General features: G+C 40.2%; 1 protein-coding gene across 1 annotated transcript; it reads left to right on the forward strand.

The window, feature by feature from the left end:
• Positions 1-18,584: 18,584 nt before the first annotated feature.
• CHRM2 (cholinergic receptor muscarinic 2) lies at positions 18,585-21,571 on the forward strand. Its single transcript, XM_057386678.1, has one exon. It carries the CDS (start codon positions 18,618-18,620, stop codon positions 20,013-20,015), a length of 1,398 nt encoding a protein of 465 aa, XP_057242661.1. The 5' UTR covers positions 18,585-18,617; the 3' UTR covers positions 20,016-21,571.
• Positions 21,572-24,240: the final 2,669 nt, after the last annotated feature.

Below are 24,240 nucleotides of genomic sequence, written 5' to 3' on the forward strand. Positions count from 1 at the left end.
AAAAAAAAAAAAAAAAAAAAAAAAAAAGAGAAAGCAGATCTGTCTGGGTTGTTATTAGAGCTAGATTAATTATAGAGGTAACTGTTTAAAGAGTCGGTAAATGAAATGAATCTTTAAATGAAATGGATCTCTATACTCTGATCCTCTTCAACGATGGATGAACACCAAAATCTCTGCGTTAACAGCTGAAATGATAACCCAGAGAGCCTGGCTGCTTTCCTACAAGCTTTTGTGTTTGAACTGTAYGTGGCTGACACTCCTGATGCTTCTGTGCTGAGCCTTTACAGTGGAAAATGAGTCTCAGCTGAATCATCTCTGCAGACTCCATTCATGTCAGGGCTATTATGCTCAGAGAGGAAGCAGCTGYTCCTTCAGGACTGACATGCTTGGGATCAGAGACAGACAGCTGTCATTGTGCCTGCTGAAAGCACTTTGGAGGGGACAGAAAAGACACAGATCATGTAATGGAGATGGAAAGGCTTGTGAATGTGATCSTGTTCACTGGTGTTCCACAGGGCTGCCAGGGCTTGGTGAATCAGTCATTTCTCTCGCTTGTGCACAAGGTAGCGCTGGTTTGGAGGGCAGTGCAGAGTACAGGATCTTCTCATTTGATTTATTGCAGCACATATATGAACTTTTGCTGGGGCGAGGACAAAAATAAGGTTAAGGGCAAACCTGGACCCTGATTTGTGCCTGAAGGCATTCTGCTTTGGCAGCAGCTGAGGTGTTCACCTGAGTAGTCTCTCTTGTGGCGAGATTTCACCAGCACGCAGCTTTGCTCCCATTATGCTGCTCTCCAGGAAATGCTGCAATTAGGGCAGAGCTGCAAGGTCTGATCTGTGCTCCTTAAGGCATTTCCTGTGGGCCTTTCCATCCATCCATCCATCCATCCATCCATCCATCCATCCATCCATCCATCCATCCATCCATCCATCCATCCATCCATCCCTCCATCCATCCATCCATCCTCGGGGTCTCTTTCTTTCTCACAGGCTGCCATGGCTGCCCAGTACTCACCAGCAACTCAGAGCTGTGGAGTTCAGGGCAAGGGGGGTTCTGATTCTTTCTGATTCTCTGCGTCATCTCAGCTCCTGGGAAGCAGCAGATATCCCACAGAGCAACTGCAGGCAGGTGATCCCCTTGGACAAACTTTGGGGCAGTTAGTTCTGCTGAAGATCCGATTCTGGCTTACTCTGAGTAAGAAGCCAAGGACCTGCATGATGCTGATTCCTTTTTCTCTCCAGTGTGTTTTTCCCAGACTGCTTTCTGCACTGTCTGCACTTGGGTTGCTTTCCTCATATCTGACTCCATATTCAACAAAGATATCTGTGTTCCTGCTTCCTTAATTCWGAGAACCTGCAAACTTCATGGGATATGCTAGAATCACACAAGCACAGAATAATTCCTGGGGAYAYCACCTCAGGAGGTCTCCARTGTCATATYCAARGCAGGGTCAGTGTGGAGASCAGGTTGCTCAGGGTTTTATCTGCTGAGGCTTGAAAAACTTCCAAGGATGGAGTCTGTACTCAAATCTGTGTCCACTGCTTTGCTGGCCTCATTGTGAAAAGTTTTCCCTTCCATTTCATGAAAGTCTTATCTCTTTCTTTCATCCTCCCACTGCACACCACTGTAAAAAGACTGGCTCCATCTCCTCAGTAGATTCCCTGCAGGTATTGGCAGGTTCCTGCCACAGTCAAACACTCTCCCTTCCCTCACATTGCTTCATTCTATCAAACAGTTTATCCTTTGTCATTGATTGTGGCCATACGATCTGCTCTCAAACTGCTCTCCAAGATGCATCAGTCATTGAAACAAAAGCTTTTTAATATAGAAAGCTCTATATTATAGATACTTCTGATCTGGTTCACGGCTGGTGTGAAATAAGGAGATTTCCTAAGCTGGTGGATGGCAGCTGCTGCCACCACAGTGGTGGAAYTTAGGGGRATCAGGGCAGAGAGMWAYGTGAGTAGAAGGAGGAAACRCCACCTTTATCCCAGTGGTGATCCYTATCCCCAGATTTGCAGGCAGAGCCCTAGGGAACCTTGCCTCAATTCACCACTCTGTGTGGGATCAGTGACTSAACTGAAAGAACCAATCTCCCATCCAACCGTTCTCTAAGAAATTTCCCGTTGTCCCCATTGATTTTCTTGTGACAGGGCGACATATACACAGCATTGCTTTTTACTTTCCTTTTGCRCAGAAAAGAGCTTTAATTAGTGGCCTTTGTTAGGTGTGGCCACCCGTGGCATCTTGAGGTCATTCACATCTGTGTTTTTAATTGTTGGGTCTAAGCCACCCAGAGATTTTACAGCAGGAGGAAAATATTCAGTTACCTGGAAGCTTTTCCATTACCTTACACCACAGGAGTGGCATAAAGGAGTTACAGAAAAGACTGAATCTTGTACTGTTTCTACTACAGAAAACTTTTTTTTTTAGAAGRTGGGAGTGCAAATGTGGGGGAGCTCAATTTGTTTTGCTGTTATTTATTTGTTCCTTTGTCTTATTCGCTAAGGGACAAGAGATGAGTAAAAATGATGATGATTTAGGTCTATTTTTTGTTCAGAGACATGCTTGCCTGTGGCAATGATATAATTTCCTTTGTCTCCTGTTTGTACTGYGATGACCTTGTTTGTCAGGACTTCCTCCAACCCATCCCACCCCATGACATCCCAKYAGTTCTTCTCCCTGCAGCTTTTGCMAGAGTTTTAATTTMMARTTTATAAAGGAAAYCCTGTTAKCCACATCTCCTCCAYAGAAYAGGTGAATGAAATCTTTTATTCATTAGATGTTCTAGTGATTATCACATTCTTCATAGCACTATTACTATGCTCTTTTTTATGATGATTCTGCTAGTCTCTTCCGTGCATAAAGTCCTTTCTTTCACTCAAGGTTCCACGTTACTTTATGAACTTAGAATAGTCTTGGATGTGGAGATCCACTGGGACATAAACAGGATGGGTGAACTGGAGCAGGTGCTTAAAAAGAGGGGAGCACTGTCCAGTAAATRCACCTGGAAAACCAGTCTGGAAACCAAAATTTACCCACAGCTCCRGGATATCAGGGCCCCCAACCTGAACCCATTTTTATACTCTGCAGATTTTATTTCTTTTTTCAAGATATGTGTGCCAATAACCTGGCAAGAGTCACAGCCCCAGACAGTTTTGCATGACCCTGTGCTGAGGGGAGAAAAGAGAAATATTGTCCTTCAGAAGGAGGAAATGCTTGGCTGGGCACTCTTAACGGGTGCTGAAGACAGAGTTTTCTCCTCAGTGATGAATTGCAAGGGTGATCCCAGGGCAGTTTACAGCAGGGAACAGCAGAATATGATTCTGGATCTAATAAAACAACGAACTAGGACTAGTCCCCTGACACCAATGCTGGTTTCTTCCTATTTCACAGCAAAGTCGTGAGCCTACCAAAAGCAACAGAAGTTTAGCCATTGGCATCCACAGGGCTTTTGACCTATTGATCTTTTTTCAGAGCAATTTGCCAGGCGATTTCAGRCTCTGAAATTGGAGTGTGGATGAGTAATGTAGCTTATAGAGTGGAGCCCTGCTCTCAGCACTCTCTGAAGTCAGGCATCCAGGGCCAATGCTGATGTGYGGAATTTCACAACTCAATTCATGAACGCTCTCTAATATCCTCCCAGTGATTGCTGTTTTCATGAGCAGCAGMCTGATATTTAATTAATTCCTAAACCTGCACAGAGGCAGCGTGTTTGCAGAGCAGATGAAGTGAATCCAGCACAAGCAAACATTATCTGTGTGTTTTTGTCAGGAATAGATAGCTCTGTTAGCTACAGACGGAGCTCAGATTAATTCTGGGAATCTCAAACACAAACAATATAGAGAGGAGACATAAACACACTGTATATATATTCAGTGGSTGTGCACCTTCTGACAGAAACACTGGTTCTTGTTGATTAACACATATAATTTGGATTATATCCATCCATTTGGATTTATTTGCCTTTGTCTAATATCCACAGTTCTGTCCAAACCCCTTGTGTACACAAGAAAAACAGATAAAGAGGAAAAAATGCAATGCAGATCAACTTTACTGAAATATAGATTAGTAAAGAACAAAAAAGATAGGAAGAATGAAACTACAATAGAGCATAAATATGTATTCCATACATACACAARTAGAGAAAGAGAGATTATGCTTTGAAGGCATGATGAGCTCTTGATTTTCTATCTGTTGCAGAACAGAGTAAATTTTAAGGAAGCAGAAAAAAATGATTGCTTGAATAGTGATTAGCTCTAACAAACTTCTGTGTTTGCTGGAGTTGTTGCTGTCACTCTTGGTGATACAGCACCTCCTTGAATAAAAAAAGGAGGACAAAAAGAACTCAATATTGTTTTTATCTAAAGTGAAGCACTAAACTTGACATTCCCCATCATCAATACTACTACCTTTGTCAGTTTGCTTAGAAGTCTCAAAACATTTTCATGAACTTTCAGAAAGAGAAAAATCTCAAAAATCTTTTGTCACTTCCTCTATAGAGCCTTGCAAACCCAAAACTTCTGGCTCCCTTGTCCAAATTCACCACACAAACTTTATTTTTATACTCACCCTAACAAACACAGGGAGCATTAACCACTTCCTGGCCACAGAAGCACAATGAGCATCACAAGATTTAGAAACCAGGACATGTATGATTTTTCTCTTTTCTTTTTTTTTTTTTTACTGCATTATCTTTATTATCAGCCACACACCAGAACTGCTGCATCACCTTTTATTTACCATTTCCTTGCTCTCAAACATCACTTTGTTTGCCAGTATTGAAAGAACAGGAGGTTTCACAAATCACTTTCTGCAGGTTCATTATGAATTTATCACAATGCCTGAAACACAAATTTCTATTTGTGTTTGAAGTCCATGTGTATTTACACTGGAATCTGTGTGATATTGACTCTGATTAGTGCCAGACAAATTGAATCAGATTCTCCCTGCCTGATGTAGAGCAACAACCTCCCTTCACCTGTGAAGATTCCGAGGCAGCAAGAAGAGATTCTCCCAGAGAAAAACGTAAGAGTTTGGTTCTCTGAATCTCTCTGCCATGGCTGAAAATAGCTATGAGTTGTATTACTCAGTTACAAACAGATTGGCAGAAGCACAGGATACAAATCTAGTAAATCACAAGAACAAGCAGAAGTGGCTTGAAAAGACATTTTTCTTCTTGCCAGACATAATTCTATTATTTGTGAATGGAGGCATGATCTTTGCAAGGGKGATGCAATGCAAATGTGCTTTCATTGAAATGATTTTAGTATATGGTGGGGTAAAGGAAAAAGCACATTATCCTTTGAATTACCTGGTTTGAGGTCTACAAACTTTACACAATTAAGGAGAGAATAAATGCTTCTGTCAGTGGCATTGGATAGTATTTGTTTAGGATGATCAGCATCATTACGAGTGGATACGAARTTATTAAAGATCTCTGTAAAGAAAAATGGCATTTTTAACTGCTCATTTGCAAAGTAGTAAATGCACAGAAGCAGATAATTAAATTTAAAGGACATTTTCCAACCATAACATTAGCAAGATCAAGAGGTTAAATATTAATCTGACTGTAAACGCTTCCACTGTGACTTTACACAAATGAGAGTGTCTGCATTTTAATTATTTGGTGTTGTTCAGTGCTTCAAACATTCAATGGGATTGCATTTCATATCACAACAGATCAAGGGCAGATCAACAAACAGATCTGAACTAATTAAAAATGTATAAAAACAAACACTAATCCTTGTTGTACATAGTTTTGTACATACCTAAAAGAAAAAAAAAAATAAAAAACAAACCCAAAACCAAAACCAAAAACCAAACCCAAAAAAAAAAAAAAAAACAAAAAAAAACCAAAAAACTTTAGAAACTTCATGAAAGATATTCAGGATTTCATATACTTGCAGGACATTGATGTATTAGATAACATGTTTAAAGCCTTAAAAAGTATTGAATTTAGAAGTGAAMCTCATTTACACTAAGAAATGAGAGAAAATGTCATGTCAGTGATTTGCCTACAGCCTGAAAGGGCACCACCAGCCCTGGGGGATTTTTCAGTTTACTCTGTGACTGGGACTGCAGCAGGGAGCAGCAGTGCTTTAGCCTGTGCTAAAAAGTCCTAAAATGAAAAAGTGAGAATCCCTATCTATCTCAGACATCAGCCCAGCTTGACCCAAGGAGTCTGCTTGGGGATGGAAAGTTCCTTGCCTGCTCTTTGACAAGCCCACTCTAAATGAAAGCATCTGGATTGGGGTCTCACAGTTGTTTTCTTCCTTATTGCCAGGTTATTTTTTATGGTTTTTGTAAAGTAAAAAGGGAAAAATAACCCACTGAGAAGCAGTCATACCAAAACATCTTAAGCCTGTTATATCATGAACAGAAAAAAAGGGGCAAGCAGACAATCTTTTTCCTTCTTTCTTTTTTTTTTTTTTTTCCTTTCCCTTTTCTCCCTCCGAACATTTCCTTTCAGCTGTCCCTTTGAAGTCGCAGGCTTACGGTGTGAGTGACTGAGAGCAAGGAGCTGTGAAACGCTCCTTTGAGCTGAGGATTTCTCAGAGAGCATCACAAGGAGTGCACAGATCTGCAAAGCAGCCTGGAGGCTTTGTTCAACCTCACACTCYGAGCACAGAGCCACAAACCTCAGCAGGGCAAAATCCCCTCCTGTCTGAATTCCACCTTCCCAGCTGGGTTATCCCACTTCCACTCAGAGCTGTGACTGCGGTGGTGTGAGGAAATAATTGAAAGTATACATACATTCTCTGGATAATATAATTTATTATTCTATATAGGTAAATTAAGTGATTTTATCAACTTCTGTTTCACTTAGTCCTGCTGCTGCACTGCAACTACTGTAACTGTAAATACTTGATCTTTTCTAATTGTTAAAATGCTGTTGTAAGGTCATCCCTTCAAACCACCCTCACCACAGATCACTCTTTATGCTTTGTAAAAACAATTCCTGCTCAGAGGGGTCTGATTCACTCCACAGCCTAACACAGAGATTGGCAGAATACTCCAGCCATGATTAGTTACATTTCCCAATTCTCCAGTCTTCTGCATTTCTCATCCAAAACAATTTTCATTTCTTCTTTTACGCAAAGGATATTGCAAAAAAAAAAAAAAAAAAAAAAAAGATATACTGACCCATTGATTCTCGAAGAAGGAGCAAAATTGTCTCTCATGATTTTGAAACAGTCAGTAAGGATGTGTTAGTTTCTTACAACCTTCAGAGCAAAGCTGTTGAAGGTTAGGACTATTTCTGTAAATGGTCTGCTAGAAACAGTGATCAGCCTCACCCAATATTTGTTTTTAGTGGGAGGGCAGCACCCTGGTGTGCCATTACAGCATTGCTTCCTGCTGTACCCCTTAGGAGATTCATTTGAGGCTGCAGGAATCGTTTTTTATCTTTGTGCAGTTTARAGTGCTCAGAGAAATGGGAGGATAGCACTGCCAGCAAAACCAATATCTGTTAGTCCAGGAGATAAGAAAAGCAACACAGTGGCAGCCTAAGGAAAAATGAGAGCCAGAAGATGGATCTGAACAGAACAGAGCTGATGGGCACGATGAGAGAGAGCAGAGAGGCTGAAGAGCAGCAGGTGTTGCATGAGGAAAAGAGGAAAACTGAAAAGGGAAATGGATGAATGAGAAGAGTGGTGCCGGTCTGTCCCAGGCTGCAGATCAGGTTCTAATGCAAAGCTGCTGCAAATACCTGAGGGAAAAGTGTCCCTGTAAAGCAGAGGAGATGCTGATGCAGCRCTTGGTGATGCAAGGGGAAAAGAGACACCAAGACAATTCAGATTCCTCAGGGATGACTCCACAGAGAGCTGTGGCTGTGCTTCTGCCGGTTCAGCTGACTCTGAGGGGTGGGATGAGCTGGACACCCCACTCTAGGAGTTCCCCCAAGTTCAGTCACTATTTCCCTTTTCTGTTTATTTTATGTAATTTCTTTCCACTGGGTTTTTGCACGTTTCACTCATCCCCAGGGATGGCAGGCAGAAATACAGAAACCCTTTTAGTATAACACAGAAACCCTGCCAGCTTTACCTGGAGATAAAAACCACAATCCCACTTGATATCAGAATCCCACACCTTTTAGAGSCAGACCCTTTGTGGAAATGATCCCAGACCCAAGGTCATGGCTTTGCTGCAGAGCTGAACGAGGAAATAATGATATGAAAAGGAAATAAGTTTGTTTTGCAGCATGGATAATAGCACACAAAACAACAAAACCAATATATTGGGGAAAATAATCTCTATGTAAATATTAAACACACTTGAATTCTTGATTGTGAAAGAAGATGATAACTTTTGAAAAAAACAATTTCTATCCTGTTCTTTAAGAAGTTATGGAGGCCAAGTCTCAGTGAATGGCAGTGGATTTAAGAACTTAAATGTTTGAATGAGAATTAAGGTGAGATTTCAGAACTTCAAGGCACTTCGGTGTTTCCACAATACAGTTCAAAGTGCAAAGCTTGAAAAAAAACTCTACCCTCTCTCTCTCTGTGGGTTTTCATAGGATAATACAGCCAGGTACTGAAATTAGGGTCAGTGAGAAATTTCTCCGAACACAGGCATTAAGGGGTGACAATTTGAAGAGCCCAGGTGAATTCTSTTGCAGAACTGTTTCTCTTGCAGTCACCCTTTCTTGCTTTCTTCCAATTAACTTATTTTTAATTCACACCTCTGTCTTGCCCCTGTCTTCTCCCTCTTACATTCACCCCATTTATTATTTTATCTCCATTTATTATTATTATTTTCTCTCTCTCCACACATCCTCATGTCTTTTTCTAGGTGTGTTCTGGTGCTGTTCAGACAGGTTTGAGCTGTGTGGAGGCACGTTGCAATGCAGTGATTGCTGCTGTTGCATGGCACAGTGGGAGGGATTTAATCTCCACCACCACACTTCAGGGACRCAGAAGATTGATGGAGGAGATTGTTCCCTAGATACTTTGCTAAAGACTGTTCCTATCTCGATTTAATTTTACTTCCCCTAAGTTTGCTTCGCCATGAAGTCCCAGTTTAGAGGGTTGTTACGTAAAGAGGGATTTGAATTCAGAGAAGTGGACCACTGCAGAAGAATTGGGCAAAGGGAAACCTCAGGAAATTAAATATATTGGTTAGGAGTCCTTTTCTCCTTAGGTATGCTTGCTGTGGAAAGGTGGTGTGAGACGTAGAAGCAGGAACAGGGAACTTGCAGGCAGGAACAGAAGAGCCTGCCAAAGACAGGCAGAGAGTAATGTACAGCACAGTTGGGGAATTTCTGGACTTCAATGAAAAGAGCTTGAGATCCTCAACACCAGAAATGGGAGAGGAGTTGAGTTCACCAGCAAGTCAAGTGATTCTACAACACTTGTGCTTCTGCCACAAGGTGGAAGAGCTTCCCACATGGTAAAATACAACGGCACAGCTTCTGAATTTCAAAATCAACCTGTTTCTCTCTTTTAATTAAAAAACTCATCTTTGACTTAGAATGGAATGTGCAAAGGAGATCAAGTATATTCATCACCCTCATTCTGTGGAAGTTTCATATCACACAGATTTCGTGGCTAAAGTAACAAGCTCAGCTTGTGAATTTTGCAGATCTGTGCCTGCAGTAATGGCCTGGTCTTCTCCATCCTKTGTTAGTTAATGCCCCTCAGGCTTTTAATAGATTTGGTTTCAAATAATTCAATTTAGCCCTTCTGAAACCCTGCRTTTCAATTGATCCCATTCTTTTCTATTGGCAAATATTCAAGAGAGGTCGAAGTTTGATGTGAACAGCCTTTGCAACATCTCTTTAAAAACCAAAATGAGCAGAGAGCTCGAGAGCATTTGCTTATGGATTTCAGTCTTCCTGGTCCAGCGATGATGAATTTTTACAAAAGGTACCTGGTCAGAGAAAGTCCCCTGTTTTTTTATTAAGTTAAGCTTGTTAAATCTTGCATCTTTTTTAACAGGGGTTTATCTTAGTGGCATGGTGAAATAATGCAAAACTAAGGTATTTTACCATGCTAAGAGGCAGCTGCAGTGTGTTGAGGCCAATATCTGGAGCCATTCATCAGAGCTGTTAAACCTGAAATGGAGTCAAAATGCCACTAATCTGTATCAATAGTCTATGTAATTAAAGAAGGTAGCAGCCATATAGTGAAACCTAGCACAGTCAGAGACTTAAGGAACCCATACTAACGCAGTAGCCATGAAAAACTGCTAAATAAACGTTTATTTTCTCTGGCAAGGAATTTACAATCTCTGAGATTCTCTGTTCACAAAGGAGAAATGGTCGTGTAGACCCACAGCAAACATTCATATTTGTGATCAACATATTTATAATTAACASTAGCAAGCACTTTTGAGATTTTCAAATGTTTTTATAAATATTTTATCAGGCACTGCTGCCCTCTCTCCAGCTTTCACAAACTTTTCTCAGGCTGCAGAATGAGCATGGACATATAGGCTCTAATTTGAAAATTTAGGTATCACTTCTTTCTGGTAAGGTGAGAATCTAATTAAGCTCCTTCAGGATTTCACTATCACTGCTTCCAATGCAGTCTACAGTAATACAGGCATAAAAAAGATTTAGCTGCCCTCTCAGAAACAAGTTTGAACTTCTGTTCAATATATGCTTAAACACTTGCAAAGCATTTGAGCCCTTCCTTTTTATGTCTGAGTCAGCGTTCTTCTCTGTGCTTCTAATCTACATTTTAGGTAAGCTGTTAAATAAGATGGAAGATGTGTAAAAACCCCCAGAATTAATGGACAGAGAAGCAGAACAGACCAGGTTTTCAAGCGCTTGAGAACTTCTTGTAAATCTGATCATGATGATGTTTAAAAGAATTTTAGAAGCATTTGCTGGGTAAAAGGTACTTTCCAAAGCAGGTTTGAGGATCATCCAGAGCTGTCACCAATGAATCTGATAGATCYCAGTGAGTGAATAAGAAAATCCCATGGAAAAGCCATGTACTAACACCACTTATGATCAAGGGAAAAGGAAAAACTTTCCTTAGCTTCAGTAAGAGTCTCTTTGGGCTCTTATATGTTAATATTCCTGTCAGAAGCCCTACTCTGACTCTGAAGAACAGAGGGAGAGTCTCTGTGGGTTTATTCATGATCCCAAAAGGAACTCTATGACTTGGAGGGATTTGCAGACATTCACTGAAATATCACAGAATCTTTTCTAGACTCCCTGGCAGGTTGAGAGGGTTAATCCACTTTGAGATACCCTCCTTGTATTGCACTGTAGTACTTTGTTATTTTTTCATGACCAATATTCCTACAGGGTCTTGGAGAAAAAAAAATAATTTAAGCCAAGAAAGACCAGAAAGAGTGGGGTTTTGATTTTAATTATTTTGTTTTGTCTTGGTGGGGGTTGGTGTTTGGTTGTTTGTTTGGTTTGGAGGGGATTTATTTTAGATCTGCTTACAGGTGTTTTAAAAGAGATACAGTTCTCTTATACATTAAATTCGGGTAAGAATAGATTCTAAGCTGGTTTCTAACCAGTTTTCTGGTTTTCAATAGATTTAAGCTCGTTTTCTGATCCCTCTCCTCCTTCACCAGCTTCACCACTTGTCGCTGGGGGTCTTTGAGTAGCTCTCCTAACATTTTTGTGTTTAATAGCACAGCTGATATGAGGATAATGAAGTACTGTGCCTCCAATCTGTGCTGGGCTGCAGAGGGACTTAACTCTCACCCCACTTTTCCTTCAGAGAATATTACCTGGAACCTAATGATCTTCAACTCAATCTGAACAGAAACCTAAAGAAATCTTCTGCTGAGGCAATCTTTCTCATGGCTGAGGATAGGTATAACTTTAGTCTGAGCTCTAGCATGATTATTTTATCTAAAGTGCTTGAAAGACAATAATTACAGTCAGACAAAACTTGTCTTGTGGTTGACAGGTGTGAGGAGCTTCAGTGCAGCAAAAGAAGGGAAAGAGGAGTGACATACTGAAACCTGGACTGTGATGTTCCTTTTCCAGCTCTCTATAACCTTTGAAAGTAGAAATATATGGGTGTGCTGATGAAATGTGTACATGGCATGAGCTTGTCCCTATATTTTACTTTTTGGTGACATCAGCTGCTCTTCTGGTCTCTTCTGGCCAACTCTGAAACARCACTTTGAGCTGAGTCCTGCCCAAAATGATGATTTTGGGCTTTGAACCCACACTCATGGTGTTTTTAGGATCATGCTCTTACTGAGCAAATCTCAGGGTCATGCTGCTCTTCATCCAGTCTGCTTGCTCCAGGAATATTTAACTGCAACAGTTTCAGATTTTCATCAAATTATCCCTCTGCTCGTTAATTATAATAAAGTGTAAATTGCAATAAAATGTGGGGGGTCCTCTGCCTGAGAGGTAAAGTACGTCTGTAAATTTAAAACATACTTTGAAGCCATCCCACTGCTGGACATGACTGCTTCATGTGGCAGCTGCTTATCTGTGCCTCTAGATGGAGATCCTATCCATTTAACTCAACCCTCTGGAGAAAGCTGTGGGATGCTTCARYGAGAGCTCCATCTTGCCTTTCRTACTCCAAAGACTAAACATTACTTYTTTCTCTGATTTCTGAGATATAAATTTATTTTTGTCTTAGCAACCAGACATGTTTCACAGCTTACCAGCCAAAAAAAAAAAAAGAAAAAAAATAATTTCTGCTTTAGCTTTCAACAGCAAAAGCATCCTTAACTATTTACTTTGCCTGAAATGTAGTGCTGAAACCCCTTGCTTTATAATTCCATTCTAAAAATTCCCTCTAATATGTGAGCACCTTTGACAAGTTGAGGTGCACAGGATTGCAGGTGAGGCTCAGAAGGAATTTTATGGACCATTCTATTCAGTCACTTTTATCATATCATATGAATATCATATCCATTTTATCATATGGATATATCTTGTGGTTCCACAGGAACAGAGAGGAAAACCTTCCATAAATTCGCCAGGAGATTTGCATATTTTCTCACTGGTTTTGGACCAAGTTTATTTAAAAAAAAACCAACAAACTAATCTTAGCAAGAATAAGAAGGCACATGAGTGAAAGTATCTTCTCTTGTCCAGGAGGTAAAAATCCCTTTTTGTGGATCAAAAGCAGTTAGATAAAACCATGCCCTATTAAGCATATTTTTCAGGTTTGCCCARTGCAGCAGGATGCAGAGTTTAGCTTGTAATGACATCAGCTGCCCAAGGACAGAATGGAAATTCTCTCTTGATTACACAGGTCCTGAAAAACAAAAGCAAATGTGCAGCTACACCTGTACTTACAGAAAGGTAATATATTAAAGGCCATAGTAACAATGGATGATTAACAGCATGACAATAGTAATTGGAATAACAGCACCAACATTTTAAAAGTACTTGGTTATCCACATATGTGAGGAAAAACTGCTTTTTATATTTTCTTTTTACTTTCTTTTCTTTCTTTGTTTTTTTTACTTCCTGAAACCAGAGAGAGAATTGTTTGTTTGGTCTTTTTTTTTTTTTCCTATACTTTTCCTTGTGGGATATTTAACACAAACAAGTTGGGCTCATAACACTATGACTTCTATGTAATTTTTCTATATTTGCTTCTATATTTTTTGGATATAAGAGCAGCATAGTGCCAGATGTAGTTAACATCTGTACAAATCCTCAGACCCCAAMGTGCCCTGAGGCAGAAGTTTTGGTGTCAGCATTGACACCTACTCATGTACTCCTGCTGCTTTTGGGGGAATATTTTCATTTCTGCCTTGTTTCAGCTGTTGTTAGTGGCACAGTGTTGGTTTGTTTGTTTTTTTTTTTTTTCTGCCTTGTTTCAGCTGTTGTTAGTGGCACAGTGTTGGTTTGTTTTTTTCATGGTCTGTGACTCTGATCTAGTTGTTTCAAGATATGTGCAGATTTTTTTTCATTTTTCCCTTAGGTCTTCTTCCCCATGAGATGAGGATAAGTAGATCCAGGCAGGCTCACAGATCTTTTTTGTAGGTCATGTGTTGATTGGGATAACAAAAGTATATGATTTTTTTTTTTTTAAATGGACCACACCAAGACAGTAATACTTGTCAAAGATGTTTCTAGTTTCACAAGGATTACAGAAAATAATCCATGCRGTGAAGATTTTACTTTTCAGGTGTTTGGGTATTTTCTGAAAATTGTTTTTTACCAAAAGTCCAGACTACTCTGTATTGTCTCTTAAACTCAGCAATAAATTCTGTCTAACAGACCTAGGACATTTATCACAGAGATAGAGATTTTGTTTCTCTCTTTTTGTTTTCACACTGTGAGCTTAAAATGATACCAGGAAGAAATTTAAAATCAAAACCAACACAGCTCAGGATAAAAATGAGTTAAGGAAAAAAGAAATTCCATTATTGCTGCAGCAAACATCAAATCCATTTTACATAGATTTGGGCTGAGAAGGAACTAGAACAAAAAAAAAGAAAGTTTAAAAACTATATTTCCTTCTGCTTGAGAGTTAGATGCTGAAATGCACTCAGAATAACAATGCACATGGATTCTTGGGTAATCCTGTTTAAACCACAAATATAACTTTCAGGTGCAGATCATTTGTCGCCTCTTTCATGTCTCAACCTTTATATGGTTTCAGAGAACTCAAAGAAGACATGGAATCCTTACCAAATTTAACTTGTCAGTATGCACAATACAAAAGTGGGATTTGTCTAACAAACTTTGACAGGCATGATGCATCAACCATTTTTTTCAATATACCAAACTTTTCTATAGCCTGTTTCGTGACAGATGTTGGAGGATATAAATATATAATAAATATATATATTATATATATATATATAATAATAATAAAAATATGCATTATATATATGATAAAAATGTGTATAATAAAGATAATAAAGATATTTTAAATTTAAAATTACAATGTTTGCTACAAGATTGGCCTGCACCAAATGGATGTGCTCCTGTCAGGGTAAGTGCAAAGCACAACTCAGCAGGATGCAATGCTTAAGTATTCCCTAGTTCTGCCCTAAACTGTTGCCCAGTCAAAAGAACAGAATAATTTTCAATACTGTGAGTTCTTTAGAGGGAGGATCTRCTGCACTGGGAATGTTTCCCAAGCACACATCAAATATCAAACAATGAATTATTTTATATGTGGATTTCTTGGCTTTGAACGTTTTCCACTTAGCGGTCGTCGCATTTCCACTCYGCAAAGTCATATATATTTTGAAATACACTTCAGAAAATTAACTTGATTCGTTTTCAGGCCACAAGAGACATTCCTTGCCTTTTCTGGGTATTCTCTGTTCAGCAAGAATGCACTTAGGAGAAAAGGATAAATGATGGGAGCCCTTGGGAGTCAGTGCCAGATTGCGCGACTCGCACAAACACCCACGGGCTCGCGGCGGAGAGCTCTGTTTGTTCCACAGAAAGATCTGGTGTTTCTCACACAGGAGGTCACATTACCTTAAAATGCCTCTGTCCCGTAGGTCTGCCTGAGAAATAACATCTGTTCTCCCAACAAGTGCCTCTCCAGAGGGAGACACGTGGCAAGACAAAAACAAAAGCAGCCCGCGGTCAGTCCCGCACCGAGGCACAATGAGAAATAGAAAACCTCTCCATGCACCTGATTCCAACTCTCCTGGAGCTGGAAGATTGCAGGGGTCTTGGGTTAGGTGCTGTGCACACCCCTYTCTGTTTGTGTAATTTTTTACTCTCAGCAGTATCAATATCCATCAGCTGAACTCAGATGTTTCTCTCCAGCCCTAAGCCCTCCCATCAGCACAAAGTGTTTCACTTCACAATCACTGATACAAGCAAAGGAATTTTTTATAGGAGTCTGACAAAACTTCAGCAGACGTTTCCCCACACCTCAGAAAACACACGTAATTTGCAGTCCAGAGCTCTCAGCCTCCTTACAGCAGGAAAGTTTTGCMCAGAGATCTCTGGGAAAGGGATTCCTTTGCTTTGCTTCCACTCACATTAACACAGTGAAATTTTATTCCTAGTAAGTAAAATCCTCTTTTAGCTCTCATTCATCTATTTGCATCCTACAGATTCCCATAAAAAGAAAAAAATCAGGGGAATTTTTACAGAATTACAAATACTTCCAGTGAAAGTGGGTAAAAATTTCATCTGAAAGCACTTAGGAATAAAGTTAGTGGRAGATGGTAATCTGGTTTCACAAGATTCAAGTTTTTTGAATTAATTTTGTTCTTCAGTGGAATGCAAACAGAACTTCTGAATAGTTWTTCAAGAATATATTATAGAGAAACACTTGTTTTCATATCATAAAGCACAATTTTTTTGGCTCTGACCCACTCTCACTCATTTCCATTTTGTTCTCCCACTCACTTTCTGTCACCAGAGGTTGCTGCAGAGCCCTGGATCACAAACCCTCTCCAGCTGAAATTTTTTTTAAAAATCAATCCATCTCTATGTGTGATGTTATCTTTTATTTGAAAATGSATTCTGTTAAGAAAGATCATAAACAACTCTGCCTGGGAGAAGTTCTTAACTTGTCAAAAAAATTGATGTCTTACACATCTAACTGGATAACCAGCTGTTCAACTGTGAAAGTCTGGAAAAAAAATACACTGTGAATTGCTGAAATGACAGTCCTGTATATTAAAGATGTCCTGTTGATGTTTTTGCACAGAGTAGAAATTCTGCTACATTCCACTCAGCCTATTTTTACTGTACAAAGCACACACTTTACTAAAGTATTACTCTTTCTTGTTTTTTATCTTGAACCTGAACCTGATATTTTAGGGATGTAACTCTGAATAGATGGCAGGGRAAAAGAATCTGTCTAGCCTTATGTTTCTCTATTTATTCATGTATTGACTTCAACATGGAATTGGCAAAAAAATTGAGCTGTTTTTGAAAGCAAAGGTAAATGCATGAGCCCCACCCTCTGMCAGTTGTATTTCTTTGAGTATAAATTGCAAGATTACAAGTTTGCCWGAGACAGAAAACCTTTACCCCCGTTTAGAATCTTGACTTTTCCATGGAGACAGACTTGCTTATTTTTCTGAGGTCAGAAGGGGTTTTACTGCTGTGCTGACATTCTGCATTGTCTTCTTTCTTTTGCATCTGAAAAAAAAAAAAAAAAAAAGAAAGAAAGAAAAAGCCAAGAAAAGCACAGCTCTGAAATGACAGTAAAAATGCATTGCTCTTTTTAAGTGGCGTGGCCAGCATATGTCTGTGCATCAGCAGGTTGGTCAGAGGGAACAGAGGAGAATTCTTTAATCCCTGGTGTATAGAGGAACCATACAGTTCCATACGAAACAGTTTTTTTGCCTTCCTTTGATTGCACCACCATGCCTAGAAACTCTTTAAGGCAGTGATGCCTCAGGTGTGGAGAGAAAAAAAAAAAAAAAAAAAAAAAAAAAAAGAGAATATTGTCATTTAAAAAAACCCCTGAACTTCCCTGTCACATCTGGCCTTCATGCTTCAATAAGCCCTTGAGCACAGCTCATAAATAATGAGCACTCAGACGGGTTGTACAATTCCAGTGCATTCTATTGACTTCCAGGGGATGCACAGAAGGAGAGAACATGTCCTGAAGGCAAAAGCAGAGGCTGTTTTCTTAGCCTTCTATCAAATGTGTATCGCCAGCAATTTAATTACTATTTATTGAGCAATGTCACTAGGATATGCAGGGCACAGAAGGAATTGTGAGGTGTAAACAGAGCTGGTGTTTATCAGTTTATTTATTTTGCGTTACCCTGCTATCCATTTTCAGACCTTTTGTTGTGGTTTGATGCGATACAGAACAAAAATATTGGGATTTGGAAAACAGTGGGGAAAGTGTGATCAAGCAAGCATCAAAAGATAATCCCTTCATGTTTAAAAAACAACCCAAAGAAACAGCAATTCCTTATCCMGGTACAAATACTCAAAAGTAAGTAAGAAATAACTTTAATCTTATTGAAATTGAAAAGACAGAAATAAAAAATATATGTATCTAACTAGATAGCCAAATATTCAACTGAGATGAATTTACAAACTCTGTTAACTTCAACAGACCCACCATTTTTTGTTTATTGACAGACTAATTAGTTTGATGCAGAGCTAAAATATTTGTATGTGTTGACTAAAAAAGGAACTGCAGGATAAGAAAATTAGGAAAAAATATGATAAAAACCTATTCCATGAATCTCACAGAAGTATGCCCAGGTGGAACAAGAAAGAAAGGTGGAAACAGAGGTCTCCTTCATGTGATCTGCCTCTCAGTAGATCACAGCTTCACTGTGGGTTATATTTACACCCCCAGGACTAGACTTTTTTTATGTGGAATAGGGTTTGAAATGAAACATCTATTTTGTTAGCAAGAAAGAAAACAATATGCAGATTCAGTTCCAAAACATTCAAGTCAACATTAGTTTTTTTAAAAAACAACAAAGAGAAAAAAGAGAATCTGAGAACTTAAAAATGTAGTTTTGGATCCAGATGTTAGCCTTTCTCACATATTTAGAGCTAGGTTACTGTTCTGTTATTCTGTGTGATGTTTGCTTCAGCCAAAATTGACTGTTTTTTCCTGAATGCATCTCCTGCCCTTAAACTCTTGCCAAACTCTTTTTGGGATCCATTCCTTAAAGGCAGAGAGAAAAAACTTCCTGATGATATCTSTTTCCTTTTCTTTCCTCTGCAGGCTTAAGCTGTAACTGGGTATCTCGTCACCAGAAACGAAATGAATAACTCAACGTACATCAACTCCTCCACCGAAAATGTGATGGCTTTGGAGAGCCCCTACAAAACRGTGGAGGTGGTGTTCATCGTGCTGGTGGCAGGGTCCCTCAGCCTGGTCACCATCATYGGCAACATCCTGGTGATGGTGTCCATCAAAGTCAACAGGCACCTGCAGACTGTCAACAACTATTTCCTRTTCAGCCTGGCCTGCGCTGACCTGATCATCGGCATCTTCTCCATGAACCTCTACACCCTCTACACTGTGATTGGCTACTGGCCCTTGGGGCCCGTGGTGTGCGACCTCTGGCTGGCTCTGGACTACGTGGTCAGCAACGCCTCCGTCATGAACCTGCTYATCATCAGCTTTGACAGATATTTTTGTGTCACCAAGCCGCTGACGTACCCGGTGAAGCGCACCACCAAGATGGCAGGCATGATGATCGCAGCGGCCTGGGTGCTGTCCTTCATCCTCTGGGCCCCCGCCATCCTCTTCTGGCARTTCATCGTGGGAGGAAGGACTGTCCCCGATGGGGATTGCTACATCCAGTTTTTTTCCAACCCTGCCGTCACTTTTGGCACTGCCATCGCAGCCTTCTATTTGCCCGTTATCATCATGACTGTGCTTTACTGGCAGATCTCCCGAGCCAGTAAGAGTCGGATAAAGAAAGGGAAAAAGGAAGCCGCCCAAAACCAAGAAACRGTTTCCCCCAGCCTCGTGCAAGGTAAAATAGTGAAACCCAACAACAACAACATCCCGAGCAGCGGAGAAGGGCTGGAGCACAGCAAAATTCAGAATGGAAAAACCAGCGGAGAGACTGTGGCTGATAACAGCGTTCAGGGGGAGAAGGAGAGCTCCAACGACTCCACCTCCGTCAGCGTGGTCGCTCCCAACTTGAAAGAGGACGAAGCCACCAAAGATGCCAGACAGGCTTCYGCCTCCCAAGACCAAATCAAAGCAGAGAACTCCAAGCTGACRTGCATCAGGATAGTCACCAAGTCCCAAAAGGGGGACTGCTGTGCCCCTACCAACACCACCGTGGAGATCGTGGGCACAAACGGGGAGGAGAAGCAGAACAGCGTCGCCCGGAAGATCGTCAAGATGACAAAGCAGCCCGCCAAAAAGAAACCGCCCCCCTCCAGAGAGAAAAAAGTGACGAGGACGATTTTGGCCATCCTGCTGGCCTTCATCATCACCTGGACCCCGTACAATGTGATGGTGCTCATCAACAGCTTCTGCACATCCTGCATCCCCAACACGGTGTGGACCATAGGATATTGGCTCTGTTACATCAACAGCACCATCAACCCCGCCTGCTACGCCCTCTGCAATGCCACTTTCAAGAAGACCTTTAAGCACCTCCTCATGTGCCATTACAAGAATATAGGAGCTATGAGGTAAAAACAGTAGTGGAAATAATGGTAGAAAGGGTGAAGGAGTTCCAAATAAAATCAAAAAAACCCCAATGCTATAGCACTTTATGCTCTTCTATGGAATGTGCAATCCAGGATGTTGGTGGAAATGCTGGTAAGGGGCATCAGCTGTACCCCTGAGGACTATACTGACAAACATACTTTTAATAAATTAAAATAAATATTTAGAGTGTGGGGATGTTTGAGAAATTATTCAAGGGTGTGGACTGGAGGCACAGTTCCTTACTTTCTGAGAGTATTCTGCAGAAGGGCTTTAAAGTCTATGATTTTTGATCATTCTGTRTAAAATACTTGTTCTTTCATTCTCTTTTCCTTTTTTGTTTTCTCCTGTGTGTGTTTAATACATCTTCACATAGGGATAAATTCCACCAATTTTAATAATAACTGTGTGGAAGAAGCATGGAAGTTTGGAAGATCACTGCATAATCCAAATCAGTTGTGGCAGAAATTTTCTAAAGCTCAAAGTTGTCTAAATCTGTTTTGCCACTGTCATGTAAGATGCTTATTGTTAGCTAAATCGTGCTGAAAGTTGGTTTTGTTTTTTTTTTTAATGTTGTTTATGACACCACCATTGCCCAAACTGCGTCAATTCTGAAAGTTTCTTACACTGGACATGTGATCATTGTGTATCATTCGAGGTGTGTCACCTGTCCCCTCCCAGGGGCCTTTGTTCTCTGACAACTTCATCGTGTCAGGATCGAGGTGAAAAGACCTGGACTCGTCCAGATTGCTGTGTGCCAAGGCTTCTTCAGCATCCGTGCAAACCAAAGCTTTTGACTCGATTTTGTTCACTCTGTTCGTCACGTAACATCGACCTGTGGATTTGTCTTTTACCTCCATCAGCTTTTTCTTCCTTTTTGTACCTTACTTTTCCAGGGTAAGGCTGAACACCAAAAGTTGTAAATTCAAAGGTCTCGTCCAGTCAGCCACCRTGGTGGCCAAACAAAGGGTCTCAGCTGAAGAGTAGAAACAGGATTATTACTAGGAAGATGAAAGGTTACATCCTTTTAAAGTGGGATGTACAGATAAAGAGGTATGTCGAGGCTTCACAGAATGAATAATTAATATTAGATGCTCTTGACCTGTCAAAAGAAAATTAATTTATTTAGTAAAAGAATAAGAGAGACTATCATACCCACCTGGATCAAGGTCTGCTAAGCCCTTGGTGTGAAACTGGGGTCCTTTCTGGGTCAATCCTGGACAAGATGTTTACTTTTTGGAAAGGGTATTGGTCACATTGCTTGGGTGACATATTTTGACTGTAAGCCAAGGGATAACACTAATAAAAAGGCAGAGAGGAAAACTGGGATTATAGAAAACCAGATACTGAAATGGTCTGGATGGGAGTTTGGCAAGGGTTAAGTCCAAATATTTTCTGCTGCTCCACACTAGGTGAAATTTGGATTATTTCTGCCTGCAAAGAATTTAGTATTCCAACATTTGATACTTACTGTAGCAAAACTAAGCATTTTGTGGACAGGTCAAAGGGTATCAGGTTACAGCAAACAAAGATTGTCTGTAAGTTATGCATATTTTAGTTACCTCCATCTTACTGACTCTAACTTCCAGGCCCTAACAAAGGCACATTTATATATTTTGTTACCCAAAAAAAGCATTGTTCTGAGCGTCTCCTTTCCAGAGCAAAAGCCCCCCACCAAACAGGACTCCAGTTCACTCTATTTCATGCTATGATATTAGAGTATTCCAAAATGCACTTCAAAACAGCAGCCTCTGAGATTAGGGAGAAATTAATGTTGCAGAATTAAGTTTTACATTTGACAAGCTTATTGGAAACACAGTGTCAAAGCACTGTGCTATCATGACAATTTTCATGTTTCATAGTACATGTTCCCAGCAGAAAGTGAAAATGAGGAGGATTAAATTGCAGTAAATTAAGGCCATGTTAAACTCAGGATTAATGTGTCTTAATATGAAGTCATTGAATTTATACCCCTGGTGATTTCATTCTTATACAACTGTCTCCATAAAGCCAAGGATCTAATTTTGCAGCCCTCACTTGCCTTGAGTCATATCTGCTATCACTGTTTTCATCTTCCTGCTTGTAAGGAAGAATAACTCAATGACAAAGCCTGCAAAACTGATCACTGCTCGCCTTTCAGAACCACATTCACTAAATTTATCTTGACAGGTCAAAGACTTACACATTCCTAGGCTGTTCATTCTCTTACAGTGTTAAAAAATCCAGATAAAATCCCAAGATAAAATCAAATACATTCAATGTCTAAATCTGACTTCTTTAGAAAAGTCTCATAAAGGAAACACCTGGCTCTTTCTTTCAGCAAGTGCTGTGGGTATCAATAGCACAGGTACTCAATTTGGGAAATAATGGTTTGTGTAGCCCTGCTCAATCTTTTAATTCTGGTTTTCTGGTGCTGCAAATCCTTTATCCTCACATTCAAAGCTGTCACTTGTTCATGATGAATTAATCTAACAGCTAAGGACATTCCTACAGGTTAAGAAGTGTGACAGATAAATTACAATTATACTCCCTCACCATGTGATTTTATGACACTCAAAAACAACACCAGAGGAAAAAAAGTATTTTGGGGACAGCATTCATGAAACCAACAAGCAAAGGAAAAATATCAGTTTGAAGCTTTCTGGCCCTTTTCCCCAGCACCACCCTCACTTTTGATCCCAAAAAACAAGGTGCTCTGATTTGTATTACAACATATTTAAAAGGTTTGCAGGACACACAGTGCTCTGGGTTTCTGTAACTGTTCTATGGTACCTCTACATTTGCAAGCAATTAAACAATTGAAGAAATAATGATGAAAAAAAATAGATGACATTATAATATAATGACAAAAAATAGGTGTCAAAAATAAATTACATTAAAGCATCACTGCATGGATCCACAGGCATGCAAGCACACAGCTTAACATGGTTTATATACATGAAAAATAACCATCTAAYAGTTAAGATATTGCATGGAATCCAGTCTGGGTTGTGTGCACTGCCTGCTGCTGGGAGGTGCAGAGCCAACACTCACTCATTTCACTGTCCAGCCCCTCCTGAAGGCAGAGAAGAGGCAGAAAGTGCCCTGAGACATTGGGAATCTCTTGGATCATCAGCTGGTTATGGCTCAGCAAGACAAAAACAGTGATAAGTTCAGAGACACAAAATAATTTGTTCTTGAACACCGTTTGAGCTTTCATCTCTTTCCTTTGTGTCCCAAACCACGTTCACCAGGTTTCACTTCCCTTCTGAGTGACAGTTCTGCAGGATCTAGATGTTGAAGAGCTTCTCCAGCTTYCCTGGCTGTCACCCCATCGTCCCCAAGGTGGCCCTGCTGCTGGAGCTGCCTCMTCTGCACCTTGGGCTTGGCCAGAGGATCCCATCCAACCCATGTGCTGTGCTGGCCACTTCAGTTTCACACAGAAATCAAACACACTGTGATGTGGTAACCCATGAGAAAAAAAATTAAAAAAAAGGAAAAAAAAAAGAAAAAAAACCCCAAAAATTATAACCAACACAAAAAAAATGCAGTTAGAACTTCTTGCCCCCTCCTTTTCTTCCCCTTTCAGTATTTGCAGAAAGAGGCAGCCCATGGGGAGTGATCTGTTCTGTGACAGGACAGCCCTGATTCACTCTCCAGGAAGAGAACAGCAGCTTGAAGATGCATCAGTCCAGTGGGCAGCTTTTCTGATACTGATGGTGTCTGGGATAAAAGAGGAAGGAAGAAAGGAAGAGAGGAAGAAAGGRAAAAAAAAGAGAAAGCTGGAGCAATACTGACAATCTGTTTTCCAGTGAGAACAAAGTCAAAGAAGAAAAACTTCTCAGTCTTCTTTCTGTTTGAGATTTTCATTTGATTTATTAGGAATCATAGGATCTGTTTGAAGATAGCAAAGTATTTGAATGTTGCCYGATGAAAGACAGTCCAAAGCCAACAAACACATCTATATAAGTCAGATTGATTTTTCTTTCTTTGTTTCATTCTCTATTTTTTGCTTTACCAATGCTCATGGAGATGGGAGTGCTCAAGTGGACGCCGGGGATCAGTGGTTTGGCATTTACAAAGCATGATGGGGACAAAAGCAAGGGCTAAAAATCAGCCCTCTGTTTTGTATTCTTCTGGTGGAGGAGAAACACTGACAAGAGGAGGTACCTTTATCCAGTGTGGCTGCGGTGAGAACAGTGAAGAAACCTGGAAATGGCCCAGCAGCTCCTCC

Source organism: Malurus melanocephalus, unplaced genomic scaffold (assembly GCF_030028575.1).
Source record: "Malurus melanocephalus ecotype Western Australia unplaced genomic scaffold, MMel_1.1 scaffold_1030, whole genome shotgun sequence".
Lineage (NCBI taxonomy): Eukaryota > Metazoa > Chordata > Aves > Passeriformes > Maluridae > Malurus > Malurus melanocephalus.